Raw genomic sequence first — 18,410 nt, forward strand, 5'->3', positions numbered from 1 at the left:
ACCTCTCCTTCCCTTCCAACACCGATTGTCGCCACCTCCCTCCCTCAATCCCTACCACTACCTAACCCAGACTCCCATTCTCACCCATCAACTTCCACTACTCACGTGAATATTGAACCTGCCAACACCACTTCACATACTGTTCCTTCCACTCATCCCATGATCACGCGTGGTCAACAAGGAATTCGAAAACCAAATCCCAGATATGCTTGCATCACTAACGTTACTAATACTTTGGTTGAGCCCACATGTTTCTCACAGGAAAATAAGTCTCCATAATGGCGCCAAGCCATGGCGGATGAATTCAACGCCTTACAGCATACTGGCACTTGGACTTTGGTACCCTACAAGTCTTCTATGAACGTGTTACTAAATAAATGGGTGTATCGCATCAAAACAAACTCTGATGGTTCCATCGAGCGTTTTAAAGCTCGCCTAGTTGCCAATGGCTTTCATCAGCAAGAGGGCATTGATTTCTGCGAAACCTTCAGTCCGATGGTCACACATGCCACCATTCGGCTCATTCTCTCTATTACTCTTCACTTTCAGTGGCCTATCCGCCAACTTGATGTTCAAAATGCCTTCCTTCATGGCACGTTGAATGAGGAAGTTTATATGCGTCAACCTGCAGGGTTCGTTGATCCACAGTTTCCCTCTCATGTGTGTCGACTTCGACGGTCTCTCTATGGTTTGAAACAAGCACCCCGTGCTTGGTTTCAATGTTTTTCACAGAAACTAGAACACTTGGGCTTCACTGCTTCCCAAGCTGACTCGTCTCTCTTCACCTATTTTGATGGCTCAACAATCATTTATCTTCTCATCTATGTGGATGACATTTTAGTCACAGGGAACAACAATGCTCACTTGTCTCAGTTTATCACGCAGCTTGGTACTCATTTTGCAATGAAAGATCTTGGGCCCTTACACTACTTCTTGGGGATGGAGGTTTCCCAGACGCCTTCTGCTTTCTATCTCACTCAATCCAAGTATATTTTGGAGCTTCTACAGAAAACTAATATGGCTTACGCCAAGCCCATCTCAACGCCAGTTCCCAGTGGTAAACGCTTGAGTTTATATGATGGTGAGCCTCTCTCAGATGGATCTTCTTTTCGCAGTGTTGTGGGCGCCCTTCAATACCTTCTATTTACACGTTCTGATATTGCTTATGCTGTCAACCAAGTGTGTCAGTTCATGCACTCTCCAACTACTGCGCATTGGGCTGCAGTCAAACGCATCTTACGGTATTTGAAAGGCACACATGATCACGGCTTACTTTACAAACCCAGTCCTCTCACTCTCACTACCTTCGCTGACGCTGATTACGCTGGCGACCCTGATACCCGTCGTTCCACTGGCGGTCACTGCATATTTCTTGGCAATAATTTAATTTCCTGGAGTTCGAAAAAGCAACGTGGAGTGTCACGGTCTAGCACAGAGACGGAGTATCGTCAACTTGCCTATACTTCTGCTCATCTCTCATGGTTTCGCAATCTTTTCCGTGATTTATATCTTCCATTACAGCCACCTCGTCTCTAGTGTGACAATATCAGTGTCATTGCTGTTGCTTCCAATCCTGTTTATCAAGCTCGCATGCGCCATGTTGAAGTGGATTATCACTACATCCGGGACAAGGTCATTCGCAAGGAAATAGAAGTTGGTTATGTAGCTACCACAGACCAAATTGCGGATTTTTTAACCAAGGGTTTGTCCTCTGCCCGCTTCCATTATCTTATCTCCAAGCTTCATGTTCGTCAACGCCTCGTCAGCTTGCGGGGGCGTGATAAACCTAGTTCGGAAACCCTAATGAACAATCGGTCCACGTCAGCACCACCAAACCTTCCCGCTGCAATCTACAACTGAAAGGATCATAACTGTCAAACCACTAGCTGTACACCCTAGACAAAAGGAATGGTGCACATGGACTCAACATTCCTTTACAGCTAGTCACCACATGGTTTCTGCACTTGTGTTCTGATTGCTGCATCGAGGGCAGCAAGGACATCACTTGCATTGCATTTGTTTATTGCATGCGTGTCTGTAACAGTGTATATAAATATAAACTCTGATGTTCATTGTAGTTAGAAAAGCGAAATAATAAAACAGTTTTGAATACCAAGTTTTTCACCCTTGAGTCTATGGGAGGCCTTCGAATAAGCAGAGCTGACCATTTTAATAATACATATTTTACGAAACTTGCGTGGAAGGTTATTACTGATAAAGATAATTGGTTGATCCAAATTGTTAAACAAAAATATTTAAGAAATGAGAGTTTTTTTTACTACTAAAGTAAATATCAACATTCCTTGGCATGGAGGGGTGTCCTGAATTCTAGGGATATTCTTTTAAAAGGTTTGAGATGGATTGTAGAAATGCACCCAAAGATTGAATGTTGATTGGAATTTAGGAGTGTGATTTTATTGATAACAGTTGGAACAAAACCTTATTGATGAGTATTTTGGACAGTGGTATTGTAAGAGATTTATAGTATCCCTCTTCCTTTGCAGGAAAGACAAGATTATTTGGGTCTGTCTACTAATGGTGAATTCATTGTAAAGTCAGCAACTTGGTTGCAAGTTAAGCACCAATTTGTACACCAAGCAGCTATGTTGTTAAACAAAATGTGAAAACTTTTAAATCTACAAAAGATAAAAATGTTTTGTTGGCTTCCATGAGATGCTCTAAATGCGAGTGAGATTGCAAATATTCTTTCCTAGTACTAATCTTGTTTGTTTGGTTTGTAATAATGATGGAAGAAGATCACCAACATCTTTTTGTTAGATGCAGCTTTGCACAAGAAGTTGGGATGGATTTAATTGATTGGTTAAGTCAGTTGATGCTAATGATGAAGTGGAGTTGTCTGATCTTAGAAGGGCTCTCCTCATTTGTTGGCAAATATGGAATGCTAAAAACAACATGATTTTTCGAAATAGTATAGTCTATCCTGCCAGAGTTCCAATGGTGTGGCCGCTACAGTTGGTAGAAAGTACTACAACACCAATAAAAGCTCAAGATCAGTTCGTAATTCCAATGTTGTTCACACATGTTCTCAGATTGTGCTCCATGAATCAAAATTAATATTGATGGTTCGGTGGTTGGATCTTAAGCGGCTGCAGGTTTTGCCACTAGTTATCATAATTGATCTCCTATTGTTGTTGGGATGCAGAATTTTAGGGGTTTATGAAGCAATTGTTTTGCGTGATGCACTAAAGTTTGCAAAAGTCAAAGGTTTTAAGGATGTATGTGTTCAACGCCTAGATGATTGAAGTGTAGAACGCCTAGATGATTGAAGACTATTGAGGATATTATATTACTTCCACAATCTTTTTCTTCTTTTTCTAGGGTCTAGCTTTTTCGTGAGGCAAAGTTTCTTGATGATGTCATTATTAGCGTTGAGCATTCCATTCATGATTCTTTTATTTGGGATATGTCTTTACCCACTGTTACGAAAAATGTTTTACTCTTTGGATGTTCTAGAAGCAGTAATACCCGAGATTTGTATCTATGAATAAATTTATTTTTCTATTAAAAATATCATATATTTGTGTAGATGACACATTTTTGCCAATAGAAAAATTATCAACACGAAAATATGATTGAAAAGATGATCGTACTTTCTAAAAGTTATTCCAATTTTGGCATGGGTATGTGAGATTCTTCTTTCCATATTCGACAGACATACAAATTCCTATATTACACGTGTGGGGACGACAATCAAAGGATACCAGTCCATAGGCACATACGTGTGCCAATTGACTCCGTAATTTTTTTATTGAAAATTTTGAATTTAGGCGTTTTAGTTAAAACGGTCTATGAGATTAGTATAATTCTTTAGTTTGATCTTTAGGATTTGAAATTGATTGAAGTGGTCCTTGAGTTTCCACCATAAGTTATTTTTGTCATTCCGTGAAATATCTCCATTAAGTTAGACCAAAATAACAAAAATATTTTTGAATTTTGTCAAAACATTTTGATCCATTGTTTATTAAATTAAGCATATTTTTGTCATTTTGGGCATTTTTAAACAGAGGTTTTTAACGGAATGACCAAAATGATTGATGGTCGACAAATTCAAGGGGCCACTTCTATCGATTTAAAATCTTAGGAATCAAAGTGATGAGTTATGCCAATCTTAGGGACTATTTTGCTAAAATACCTTTGAATTTATTGCCATTTAGTTTTATAGTTTATTAGTATTTATTTTCACTTATAAGTTATTAGCATATGGGCACACACAAAATGTGTGATAAAATTTTTTATTTTTGTTTTTTTTAAATAGAAAGAGAGAGGAAGAGAGTGATAGAGAAAGTGGGAGTGAGAATTTTTTTTTTTTTTAATTAGAGATATGTTAGGATTACATGTAGGTGAGAATTTGAAAAAAAAACAGCAAAATTTGGTTGTGTGAAATTACATTTATGTCCCATATTTCTTATTCATGTTCTGTTTTAATTAGAGGGTCAAATTGGTAATTTTATAAGATTTTGATTAACAATAAGTGTTTTATTAATTAGTAGAGATAAGTGAGATAAACTGGTTCAAACAAACCGCATAACTATGGTTTCGTTTGGGTGGGCGATCACCTACATCTCCGAGAGAAACTACAAGTTATTAAATGTTAGTGGTCCTTTACTATATAGGGCATAGAATAAAGCACATGCGTTGAAGTAACGCGGTGCATCAACTTTATGGAATCTTGTCTATCATTACCTCGTTTTAATTAATTCGGATTAAAGTGATAAGAATATATACTTGTTTACTTTACGATCCCTACATATACACTTCATTTCTTTCAAGTTCCACACCTACACGTTTGTTTGAGTATTGCTTAGGGCAAACTTAACAGTCCCAACACAACCGTTTGTGAGCCACCTCTCTCTCTCTAATGTCTAGTTATTGTCCTCTGTTTCTGCATTAATATATATAATGATTTATATATGAACATGGATTTCTTATTATTTGAAGATTAATGGCTGGTTATATATAAGCTCGTGAGATATACTAACGCATGCAAATGTTTAGAGATTTACGTCCTGCTTAATTGGAAAGCATTTTCTTTATCTAGGGTTCTGAAGATTGGTCCCAGAGTAATGAGTTTAAATTTCTGCATCCATTTTGTGTGTGGTTTTGCTGACATTTATAATTGATTGACAAGTGTTCATAAACTTAACCATTCTTAACTCTGTTGTCATAAATTTAATATGTGTTAATCAATGATCGATGCCACAAAGAGACCACACACAAAATGAGTGTAGAAAACTGGTCGCGGGATAATATCTTTTATTATTATAAGCTAAGCATAGCAATATATTGTTGCAATTATCTATGATATGTTACAACAAAATTCTCTAACATGTTATGTTCCTTAAACCATGAATTAAGTAAAATCATGACTTAAGGTGCCTCCCATTTGACAAGTACTAGATGATCATTTTATCTAAATACGTAGTGATGAATTTTTCAAGGTGTCATTTTATGGTTGGCGCGTTTTATAATTACTTGTTTTATTTTATTTTTCATTTTCTTCAGTAATTTTTGAATAATGATATGCAGGTAGGCATCAATCTCACGTACTTGAAGATGGGAGGTGGAAAGCAGGAGAAACATGAGACAAGTGAGAAAGGACTATTTTCATATGGTTATGGTGGATCACACCCTCCACAAGGATATGGATATCCCCCGCAAGCATATGGTGGTGGTGGATCATACCCTTCTTCAGGGGGGTACCCTCCAGCTGCGTATCCTTCTTATGGGGGATATCCACCAACCTCCTACCCTCCACCCGGTTATTCAGGTACTTCAGCGTCTTCCCATTCTGCATGCAATCGAATCACATCACGGTTGTCCCTAATCTATTTTTTAACTTTATGTTTTTCTGGGTTTATAATAATTTTGAATTTATATTTACTTGGGTACTCTACACAATTATAGGCCAATAATATTCATGGGTATATTAATCAAATGGCGGAATTCAGAATTTTATTGAAGGATGACAATCTGATTGTGTTTTTTTCCCCGCATTTACAATGGAAGAGATAGAGAGAAGAGAAATATATGAAGGAAAATATTATGGAGACCACATTTTTAACAGTTTGCATGACAAAAAATTAGACACGGAATGATGAAACAAAAGAAAATACATAGATATAAAATTTTGAAAGAAAACTGTTATTAACACTCTAAAAATAAGCATATTTTTCTTTTTAAATATAGAAAGTTTAGAGTGTACAATGAAATTTTTAAAGTACCAATAACAATTTTCTCATTTTGCAACAATATTTATCATTTGATATTCTTAATTTTCTTCCAGCTAGTGATCATTATATATGAAGAACCAACTAAAATGAAATTAAAGTCTAATATATATATATTATATATTTTTGTTTTCTTGGTGACTGAAAGATTATTACGTACAGGGCATGGATCTGGCATGGGAATGGGAGGGATGTTAGCTGGGGGTGCTGCCGCAGCTGCTGCTGCGTATGGTGCTAACCATCTTGTGCATGGAACTGGGGCACCCCATGGCTATGGCGCTTACCATGGTTCCCAGGGCTACGGCTACGGGGGAGGCCACGGCTACGGCGGTCATGGCAAATTTAAGCACGGGAAATTTAAGCATGGCAAGTATGGCAAGCCCTTTGGGGGCAAGTTCAAGAAATGGAAGTAAACATGTGATATGGTGGATCCAATTAAGGCAAATATTATGCTCGGTTCATTCTAAGCTAATATATTTACGCCCTTTCTACTAATTACTTTAAACATGTATTTGTATTCTAATAGTTATTTATATTAAAAATACAATATAAATAAAGGCGTATTTGTATTGTAATTTTCTCTTTCCAAGGGGCTATACATTAATATTAGGGGCTATAATTCTCATTTTTCTTGCCACTTAGTACTACGGTCTAATGATATTCCTCTTCATTTGTAAGTAAGAGGTTTTAGTTTCGATTCTTGCCGAAAACGAATTTGAACCGTATTATTACTAACTCATTGTGAGGCTTATCTTGCCGAAAACGAATTTGAACTGTATTATTCTTGCCGAAAACGAATTTGAACCGTATTATCACCACTCCCCTATCCTCTTAGTGTAGATAATATCGTTTGTTAAAAAAAAAAAAGTATGATTTTACTTGGATTCAAGTGTCTTTTCTGTTCTATTAAAAATGCTCTCATCTTGATGCTGCTTGTATTGGTTCGCCGTGTGGCTTTTCGTTATAATTTATTCTCGTTTCAAAATCAATCTTTTCCTTTTTGTCATTTAAATTCGCTAATCTTGATAATATTTTTTCTCAAATGATAAACTGATTTATTAATAATCAAATACGAACTAATACATTAGGGGCTCGTTTGAGCAATACTTTTAAATGATTGAATTCGCTTTTAGATAACTGAAAACGCTTTTAGTACAAATGCAAGTAAATTTTGAAAAAGTACTTGAAGTGCCAAGTGGTTTTGGAACCCAAATTGTTTTTTTCTCTAAAAGTATTTCTCAGTAATTTAAAAACATTTTCCAAACGAGTCATAACATTAGTAGCAAGGATATTGAAAAGCCAGATTTCCACAGATTTCCACAGATTGTGGGATTTGGAGATAGTCTTCTTTCTAATACACTTGAAGTCGTAGTTGACTTTAGTGAAGATTGGAGCTCGAAGCTCAGCACCAGATCCAACCATTTTGCTTTTTGATTCAACTGAGTTCTTCGTTGAAAACCTAGACAAAATCAAATCACAGTCTCACATCCCTTTGATTCAAATCGAACCAAACTCTGAGGCCATGTTAGTTTTGTATAGGTTTGTGAATTGTTTTGGTGAGTTTTATAGTAGAAATCACTGAGAAATTGATGAACTCAGTAAGCTAGAATTGCAGAGAACAATGGAGGATAAAAAGTGAAGTAAGTTGCTCCTTGGATTTGATTGGATTCGGTTACAACATGACACTAAAAGTGTGAGGAAATAAGAAGTTGTTATACATACATCAGCAAGGCTTCAATCACAACACATGGACAACTTGAACAACACAGCTGCTATAACAGCTGGCGTACATCCAACGGTTTAAATTGCCATAATCTTAGTCACCTATTTACAAAACATGAACAATGAATTTGAAACCCACAAATAATGAAGAACAATCTGCAAAGGAAGAATTTGCGTCAGTGCTTATATTTCAAAACTTATTTGTCGGTGATGTGGCATGTTTTAAATCCTACAAAATTACAATAGTGGAGATGATGCGAAATGTGAGTGCACCAATCTTAAATGTAGAGACTCAAGATCCACCATTTAAATTGATACTTTAGAACAAAACAACGTATCAAATACAAGTTTCTATTTGGGCCAACCACAAACTTATAAGAGTCGGTGCCCCTTGTATTATTCAATAAAACTCGTTAACATTATTGTTTTAGGTATTTCGATATAGACCAATCAACGTGCACAACTTTAGTAAAACTCCTTTTCACTTGCTTTTATCTATTTGCCCTTCGTTAACTTATAAGATTTAATTAAAATTCTTAATTTATGCATTCTTCTTTTTCCTAATTTGAATTTTGAATTATTAACACTGATAATTACCTATGACTAAGATCTTCTCTTATTTATATTTGAAAAAAATTGGAGTCTACGCGTGAAAAAAATACTTAGCATCCTTATTAACTTCTAACAAATGTACAAATATTGAATAATGTATCTACTAGTAGTACTCCTCTACCTATGACAAAGACATTTCATTTAAGTGTAATTGTGCAAATCATAAATTAGATTTGATTATGGTTATTCTTCCCTATTATGACTTGTATTCCTTAGAGGAGAAGGATTTTTCCCTCCCTTATTACTATAAATAAAGGTACTGCATAGGGGGAATAACACATCATCTACACAACCCTACAAACATATATCTCTCTATATTTTCTCTATGCTGCCAACCCACTCTTCCTGTCAGTTAAACATAGGTCACAACACGTTATCATCACGCTCCTACCACTGTGCTTATGAATCTAACGTGGAAATTTTCTGCATCAAACCAGTTCATCAATATCATCACGCAATTAGGTTCTTTCAAAACAATGATTTTTATCTCGATATTTTTCCAGTCTTGATAGCATGAACATTCACCATAATGCATGACCTAACTTTAAGTTCTTCGAATTTTAGATTCTATATAAATTGTGTATGCATTATATCCATAATTGTTGAATTATGTGGATTGATACTACCATGAATTGCATCATATATCTGCTCATGCATTGAATTATTTGATTAAATATGCATTGAATTAATTGAAAAGAAAGAACAAATTGAAAAAAAAAATTTAGGGTTTTTCGAACCCATGACCCGAGCCACGCACAAAGCCATCATGCTCCACTAGGAAAACCCGATACCTATGGTGTCTAACCCAAAAACCCCAACTCGCCTACAGCAAGACCATGGCCTTGCTGTGCAAATTTGTGGCAAAATCTGAACCAAAATCATTGCAATTCCAGAAGAATTTTATCAAATTTGGGTGAAATTCAAGTTTGAATTTCATGGGTTTTCCTTTTTCTTTTTCCCCAACATCGAGGTACCCTCTCTATCACTACGAATTGGCTCGCCGTTGAACCTACGACTTTGTACCAAGAAGTGTATCTCAAAACCCAGCCGCCTGAAGCAGCGGGCCTGCTTTCTTTCCCCGGCGACACAACCTAGTTCTGACCTAGGGTGTTTTGGACTTGACCCAAGCCCACTTGGGCTTTATTTCTCTTAGCCCGCATCATAGAGCCCAAATTGGGCCTCTGTTGGACTCAGCTCGCGACACTAACCCATGGATATGATGTCCTTGTGTCCTACGACGCACTGGATTTCGTCTCCCTGGGTTCTTATATTTGCATCACACTAGATTATAGCCCAAAGCTGGAACACCAGTGCATTTCACCGCGAAGCACCGGAACACACCTCTGAGTGGGCTTACAGCCCTAGCTTGCTCCTTGCCACACTTGATTAGTGCCCATATGGGCCTCTCATTTTTTTTTTTTTTTTTGGCCTATTCATGCAGCCCGTTTACTACTAATGGGCTAGCAGCCCAATCCTTTTGGGGCTTGATCAGCCTGTGTCCAACACAGCTCATTTTTTTTAGGCCTGGACCACGACAGCAATTTGACCTGTGGGCTTTGGCCCATTATTTTGGGCTCCTGATTTTAATTGTTTATGTTTAGACAAGTTGGGTTTTATAATTTTTCACCCACACTTTAAATTTAGCCCGAAGTTCAAATAATTAATTCAATTATAATTCTAGACCTGAAGTTCTATTTGCATATTTTCTTGTTGCATATTTCTGTATATATTTGTGTTTGTCTGTAGGAACATATGAACCTGAAGTTCATAATTCTTTCGAAACCTGAAGTTTCTAGAAACATGCCTGACTTGAAAACCTGAAGTTTTCCTATAAAAAAATCACCCATGAAAGCCCGAAGTTTTTTCATGTAAATTTAAACCAATACATATTTATTAGAACCTGAATATTCTACTCCTATGTGAATGGATTGATTTTTTTCTCCATTACACTAACCACATCTTATCCATTTATTTTGTGATAAGAACATGTCGAATTTGAACAAACTCTACTTCATCGCTTTGGTGGTCTCTAGAAGAAACTACCTCAAGTGGGTCCAAGATGTGAAGCTCCACCTCACCGCAAAGAATTTGCATCGTGCCATTGAAGATGAGACGGACAACCCGGTAGGCGAAGCTAAGAAAGCCACTACCATGATCTTCATCTAAAGACACATTCATGATGCACTGCAAACTAAGTACCTTGCTGAGAAAGATCCAAGAGCACTTTAGGTCGCTTTGGCTGATCGCTTTGATCACCAAAATGACATCTTCTTGCCTGAAGTAAGACATGACTAGCAACATTTACGCTTCCAAGACTTTAAGTCTGTGAATGAATATAATTCTGAAGTTTGTCGAATCCGATCACTTCTCAAGTTCTGTAACGAGACCTTGACCAAAGAGGATCTCCTGTAGAATACATATTCGACATTCTTTGCTATTAATATTGTCCTGTAACAACAATATAGGGCTTAGAAATTCACTAAGTTTTTGGATTTGATCTCTATTTTACTTCTCGCTAAAAAACAGAATTAGCTGTTGATGAAGAACCATCAAGCTCGACATACTGGGGCGACTGATGTGCCTGAAGCACATTATAGCACAAACCAATGTCCAAAACACGTGGTAAGGGCGGCCATAAGCCACCCCGTCAAGGGTCAACAAAGTCAAGGCTCATCTAAAGGAGGAAACCGAGCCCAGAAGTGCTCTAACCTCGCTCACAAGGCCCCAAACTTCAAGAATAAGGGCAAAGCACCTGAAACCATGGATACAAACATGTGCTACAATGTGGTTCAAAGGACCATTGATCCTGTGTTTGTCTTGCTCCCTAGAATGTTGTAGGTAAATATCATTCTCGTTGTAAGAAGTTTGAATCAAACTTTATGTAAGTAGATAAACTGGAGAGTTTCAAGATGGAAGTTTCTGACTTTCAAGAGACTGTTACCCCTATGGAAGATTAGAATCTTAGACATGATCTATTTCTAATTAAATTTTAGAATAATGGGGCCGAATTCCACATAGTGGCCAAACCCCCCTTGTTTTTTGGTTTAATTTTGAACAATTTCCTTTATGTTTGGATTATTTGATGGTGATTTGTTTTTTGGATATTAAGTTTTTAATTAATTACCATTCTTGAATACTTAAATTATTTTGAAGTGATGCTTGTTTTTAGAACTTTTATGAATGTGACTGTGACCGATCCATATTAATTTTTATTTCTAGGTATAACATGTGGGAAAGTTAGTTGTCTGGCAAATAGTGCAACCACGCACACTGTTTTGCGTGAACACTTCTATTTCATTAACTTCATACCTAAAACTGCACTTCTGACAACCCTCTCAGGACCATCCAACCTGATCAAACGGTACCGTAAGGGACGTATAATGTTGTCCAATGGTATAATCTTGACCATTGATGAGGCACTATATTCTCCACGTTCCGGAAGAACGTTGTTGAGTTTCAAGGACATTAGAGATAATAATTACCACGCTGAAACCTATGTAGAAAACGAAGTTGAATTTTTGTGCATCACTTCCTACGAATATGGCCAGAAACGTATTCTAGAGAAGATGGAGCTATGAGAACCCGAAATTTTTTTAGTTAGTTAGTAGTGCAATTGTTTGTTTTAACTCTCTAAATTATATAGTTAGTTAGACTAATATGTAGATTGGTCCATATGTTTGAGATTCATTATATATATATGTATATATATTATACTATATACTTTTGACAAAAGGACCAATACAATACTTTGTTGTTATTAATTTATTGATTTTTATTTTTTATTTATTTATTTGTTTCTTTCTTCTAGACAATAACTCCAATAAGGAGTTCACAATCTCCTTTTCTCATATCTACCGTAGTTTGAAAATGGGGGGAAAAAGCCCTAACTTTTTCTCTCTTCGAATTTCAGAAGCAAGAAATAAGTTTTGTCTTTGGGTCTTCAATTCCATACTTGTCTAGAATCAAACTGGAGTAGCCAACAAGTAATTCATGAGGTAAGTTTGTTTTATTTCCTTATGACTGTACAATTGAGCTTGTGATTTCCATGCTTCTTTCTCTTTTACCACCACGTAAGAATTTAAAATCAGGAGGTGTGTTATTTTCATTTGCTAGGATTTTCATCTCAATCAAGTTACCGTGTGGTAGTCAGATGAATCCTCCTCTTACTACTAGCAAGCAGCAGGTGTTCAATTTATGTGGCTTTGTGGCTTGTGTCACCTGAGTGTTAGTTCCAGGAGAACTTGTGGAGTCTATGGAAGCAGGAGGTGAAGGTCTAAGAAGCAGGTGCTGAAGAGTCTAGAGTTAGGAATCATGATTGTTTGGATAAGTAAGAGTTTTTTTAGCCAGTTAAAAAAGAAACAAAAACGTGTATAAATAGGGAGTTAGTAGTTCTCTTGAGAATTAACAATAATAGAAATGCCAGACAAAAAGCTTTATAGTTTCAGAAGGTTAGTGAAGGAGAAATGGTGCTAAGAGTTGAAGTAATTTTCTTTTGGTTAGACTTCTTATTCCTTTTATTTGTTTCATCCTTCTATTTTAGTGGGCTTTGAAGAGGTTGGTTAATCAATAGTCAATCTCTTTCAGCCAAAAACCTCCATAATTTTATATTATAGAATGTTCAGTTTCCCCTTTGATTTCAAAATATTCTTTTGTTCTATTGCTGTTTAAAACAGAGAGCTTTCATAAACTCAAAAAGAAAGAGTCTTTTATGTTGAGGTTTTGGTTATGGATTGGTAGGAAGGAAGGGATTTCAAGGTGAAATTTTGACACATGAAACTTTTGAACTAGTCATCTTAGTCAATAAACAAATTTTGGTGTTGGAAACGAGTTCTGATTGTAATAATATATATTTAGATATTAGGGTTCGTACAGATATCCAATATTAATTTTGCATAACAAATTTCCACTATACAAAAACTTTTAGTTTTAAAACTATTTTACTAGAAAACTAAAGTATGTTTTGTTTGGGTTATATTATACATACTTATTAAAGTATGTATTCTAAAAAGTTTGTCTATAGTACGAGTTATATTTTAAATTGTGTGCTTAAATAGTGATAGTTTATACTTTGAATAGGAACTCACGAGCTGGACCAAGATAATTGATTAGTTTGGCAGTTACGTGGACTTATGTTGTAGCTTTGGAACTAGGTAGAGGGTGCTTGGGAAACCTTATAATTATTTATTCATTTATTATCTGATTAATACATATTGATTGGTATTTATCTATTTGATTGGATTCATAAACTCATTGCCTATACGATTACTTGGATGGATTGATATACATGTTTTTCCTTCATTTGTTAAACAATGAATTGATTACCTTGAGTTGAGATTCTTGTGAAGGAGATAGGGAAATGGGCAATGAGGAAGGCTTTTGTGTAGTTGAGCCTAATTCTTGGCAGGTACCAGGCCTCAGGTCAGCCCCAAAGTGCACAATAATTTAAGGGTAATACGAGACTGGTGAAAGGGAATTAGGCAAGAGCACTAACAAAAGGGAAATATGGTGTTTGGGTTCAGGTTAATGGGTTTGAAGAGAGAAACTTTGTGCATTCTTACATATCAATTTTCTAATGTGTTTTAACTAAAAAATAAAATAAAATAATATACTCATGGTTATATATTGAGGTATAATGTCCCTACTAAGCTTTATACTCACCCTAGTTAAATTTGTGCACGTTTGAAACCAGAGAAGTAAGTCTTGTGCTAAAGATGTTACTCACTATATGATATGTGTAAATAGAAATAAAATAAAGAGCTTGGTGGTGTTTGCTCTTTTGTTTGAATAAGGAACAAGAAGCTTTATGTAAGTTTATTTAAAGTGTGCTTTGTAAAACTTGAGAATTACCTCTTGGTGAATGAATGTGAATTATGTTTGAACATGTTTATACCTTCTAATTTTTTTTTTTCTTTCTTCACTTTTTGACTAGGGATTAATATGTTCTTAAAGATTTTATTCCATATTAAATTGTGAATCATGCTTTAATTGGAGTTTTAAGTTAATTCTCTGATTGGGGTGTGACAGGAGCGTATCTCGAGTGGTCTATATACTACGATCATACACCCTATAGAAAGCCACTATGAGCCTAGCCCTACCTCTTGGATCGCGTAGGAAATTACACTTTGGCGTGATCGTTTGGGACATCCTGGATGTACAGCGATGCGCCGTATCTTCAAATCATCACACGAGCATCCACTAACCCGAAGTTTAGGTTCGATTCAAGAAATCACATGTTAAACTTGCTCCATAGGAAAGCTTATTATTAAGCCTTCTTATGACAAGATTCGTTCAGATCGTCTTATTTTTCTACAGAGGATTCAGGGGGACATTTGTGGACCGATTCACCCTCCTTGCAGACCATTTAGATATTTTATGGTTCTAGTTGACACTTCCACACGTTGGTCACACGTGTGCTTGTTATCCATAAGGAACGTTGCATTCTCCAAACTATTGGCTCAGGTTATCAAGCCCAGGGCTCACCATCCTGATTATCCGATCAAATCTATTCAATTGGATAATGCTGGAGAATTCACATCTAAAACTTTTGATGACTATTACATGTCAGTTGGGATTGAAGTTGAACATCCAATATCTCATGTTCACACCCAGAACGGCTTGGCAGAGGCATTCATTAAGCGCTTACAAATGATTGCATGCAGCCATATAGCGCCCTTCAGTTGGTTACTAGATACGAACCCGACATATCGCATTTGCTCGTTTATGGTTGTGCAGCCTATGTGCCGATTTCGCCGCCCTTACGTACAAAAATAGGGTCTCGAAAAAGGATGAGAATCTATGTTGGATATGATTTTCCTTCGATTATTCGTTACTTAGAACCTTTGACAGGTGATCTATTTACCACTCATTTAGTGGATTGTCACTTCTATGAGACAATCTTCTCGTAATTAGGGGAAGATAAGAACGTCAACGTCCATAATGGATCCCCATACTTCTCTGTCTAAAACTGAAGTGTAGTGTATATTAGATCTTCATAGCGTAGCTCAAAGCATGCCAGATGATTTCACCGATCTAATGCAAGTGACAATATCACATATTCCAGCTGCGAATGTGTCTGCAAAGATAAATGTACCAAATGTATGATAGACTTGCCTCTTGGAAGCCCAGGATGCCATTTTGGCCAATCCACGTACATTAGTGGCTAGCCAATCATCTGCCCCTACACAGAAGCATGGTAGACCACTTGTTTCAAATAATTCACACCTTCGGAAGAGGAAACCCACAGCACAAGCCCCTGAATAACCTACCTTGAATTCGACTGTCACCTATTCATTCTATCAAACTTATGAGGAAATTCTAGATTACGGAAGCGTCCTTGATGAGACGAATCCACCTCCCCAGATTCGTGAGATTTTGGTCTATTATGCTAGCTTGGATGATGTTTGATGTAGAAATGAGATGATCGTCGATGATGCATTAGCATATGCAGTAGCTACTGGGACCATATTGAGCGATGACATTGAACCTCGTTCTTTTGATGAATGTCGACGTAGAACCGATTAGTCAAACTGAAAACAAGCAATCCAAGTCGAATTAGATTCGCTTGTGAAACATAAGGTGTTTGGACTTGTAGCTCATACTCTTCCATATGTGAAGCCCGTTAGTTAGAAGTGGGTTTTCTTTTGGAAGCATAATGAGAATAACGAAATTGTGCATTACAAAGCTCGTATTGCTGTGCAAGGCTTCTCACAACGCACCGAGATTGACTATAGCAAAACTTATTCACCTGTTATGGATGTGATTAATTTTCTCTACCTTATCAGTTTGATACTTTCTGAAAATCTAAGTATGCAGTGGGTGGACGTAGTAACTGCGTATCTTTATGGGGGTCTTGATACAAAAATTTATATGAAAGTTCCCAACAGACTTATATTGACTAGATCAAATATTTCCAAACCCTGAAACACGCTTTCAATTCGGCTGAGGCGTTCACTCTACGATTTGAAGCAATTCGGAAGAATGTGATATAACCGTCTGAGTGAGTAGTTGACTAGTCAAGGATATGTGAACAACAAACTATGCCTTTGTGTGTTCATTAAGGAGTCACATTCCGGTTTTGCGATTTTGCAGTATATGTCAATGATATGAATCTCATCAGAACTTCTGAAGAGCTTGAGAGAATTGTCGCGCACCTGAGGTCAGAATTTGAGATGAAAGATCTAGGAAAGACTAGATATTGTCTCGGTCTCGAGATAGAGCACCGTTCGGATGGAATCTTAGTACATCGATCGAACTACACCCAGAAGGTGTTGCACTATTTTAACGAGAATAAAGCGAAGCCTTCGAGTACTCCTATGATCATTCAATCACTAAATGCAAAACGAGATCCCTTCTGTCTGAATGAGGATGATGATGAGATTTTGGAGCCTGAAGTTCCTTATCTAAGTGCATAGGCGCTTTATTGTACCTAGCTTAATGCACTAAACCCAACATCTCATTCGTTGTTAATCTTTTAGCAAGATATAGTAATGCACCAACACGCAGACACTGGACACATCTTCCGTTACCTTAAAGGTACCAAGGATTTGGGCTTGTTATATCCCTATAAATCCTTGAGTGATGCTGCACCCTCTAATCTCAAGTCGATTTTTGCCTTGTTGGTCATGCCGATGCATGATACTTATCTGATCCGCACAAGGTACGCTCTCAAACGTGTTATGTCTTTACCGTTGGAGGCACTGCAATCTCTTGGAGGTCAACTAAACAGACCTTAGTTGCCACTTCGTCTAATCATTCTGAAATTCTCACTCTACACGAAGCAACTCGGGAACGCTTCTAGCTGAGAGCAATTGTGGGCCATATTCAAAGCTCCTGCAATCTTTACCCCATCGTTGACATCTCGAAGATGATCTATGAAGACAATGCAGCATGCATCGAAGAGCTCAAGAAGGGTTACATCAAATGAGACAACATCAAGCACATTGCGCTGAAGTTTTTCTTCTCACATCAATAATAAGAGCATCTGAATATTGAAGTCACGCAAATCCGTTCACAAGACAATATGGCCAACCTCTTCACCAAATCACTACCGAATGCGAAGTTTTAAAAGCTTGTTCAAGAAATTGGTATGCGTAAACTTCTAAGTTGTAACATTGTTAGTTCTCTTTAGAATTGTGTCAAACTTAGGGGGAGTATCATGAAGTATACTAGCTTGATCTTAATATACTCTTTTTCCTTACGATTAAGAGCATTTCTCCCACTGGGTTTTTGTTACCTAACGAGGTTTTGACGAGGCACCCACCTTGGATTGATCATATCCCTAATGATGTCCCTTAGACGTTTCATTTGACTTTGCATTACTCACGCATTTTTCCTTAAACTATGGATTTTGTCCCTACTCTGGTTTTACCATAGCCTTAGGGTTTTTTGTGAGACTTACTTCCTTATGTAAGTTCCTACCTTATTAAGACTAGCGTGTTCCCAGAATCAGTGCCGACAAATCGACTTCCTCAACTCTACATGATGCCGAATCTACTTGAGTATTTACACACTCAAGGGAGAGTGTTATAAACTTCGTATTTAAGTGTGATTGTCTAAATCCTAGATTATATTTAATTCTTGTTATTCTTCCCTATTAGGACTTGTATTCCTTGGAGGAGAAGGATTATTCCCTTCCTTATTACTATAAATAAAGGCACTGGGTAGAGAGAATAACACATCCTCTACACAACCCTACAAACACATATCTCTCTCTCTCTATATATTTTCTCTGTGTCGCCGGCCTCCTCTTCCTGTCAGTTAAACATAGGCCGCAACAAATATTAAATTTTTAGGTTTTTTCTGAAATATACTAAGGCGCACTATTGGGTT

General features: G+C 36.9%; 2 protein-coding genes across 2 annotated transcripts; both read left to right on the forward strand.

Moving 5' to 3' along the window:
• The first annotated feature begins 291 nt into the window (after window positions 1–291).
• LOC126602690 (uncharacterized mitochondrial protein AtMg00810-like) lies at window positions 292–1,536 on the forward strand. The gene has a single exon (XM_050269596.1). The coding sequence runs from the start codon at window positions 292–294 to the stop codon at window positions 1,534–1,536; it is 1,245 nt and encodes a 414-aa protein (XP_050125553.1).
• Window positions 1,537–4,767: 3,231 nt separating this feature from the next.
• On the forward strand, window positions 4,768–6,823 carry LOC126586860 (glycine-rich protein A3-like). The gene is made up of 3 exons (XM_050251831.1): window positions 4,768–4,857; window positions 5,548–5,788; window positions 6,411–6,823. The coding sequence occupies exons 2-3, from the start codon at window positions 5,575–5,577 to the stop codon at window positions 6,659–6,661; spliced, it is 465 nt and encodes a 154-aa protein (XP_050107788.1). The 5' UTR covers window positions 4,768–4,857; window positions 5,548–5,574; the 3' UTR covers window positions 6,662–6,823.
• The last annotated feature ends 11,587 nt before the right edge of the window (window positions 6,824–18,410 follow it).

Source organism: Malus sylvestris, chromosome 2 (genome assembly GCF_916048215.2).
Source record: "Malus sylvestris chromosome 2, drMalSylv7.2, whole genome shotgun sequence".
Classification (NCBI taxonomy): Eukaryota; Viridiplantae; Streptophyta; class Magnoliopsida; order Rosales; family Rosaceae; genus Malus; species Malus sylvestris.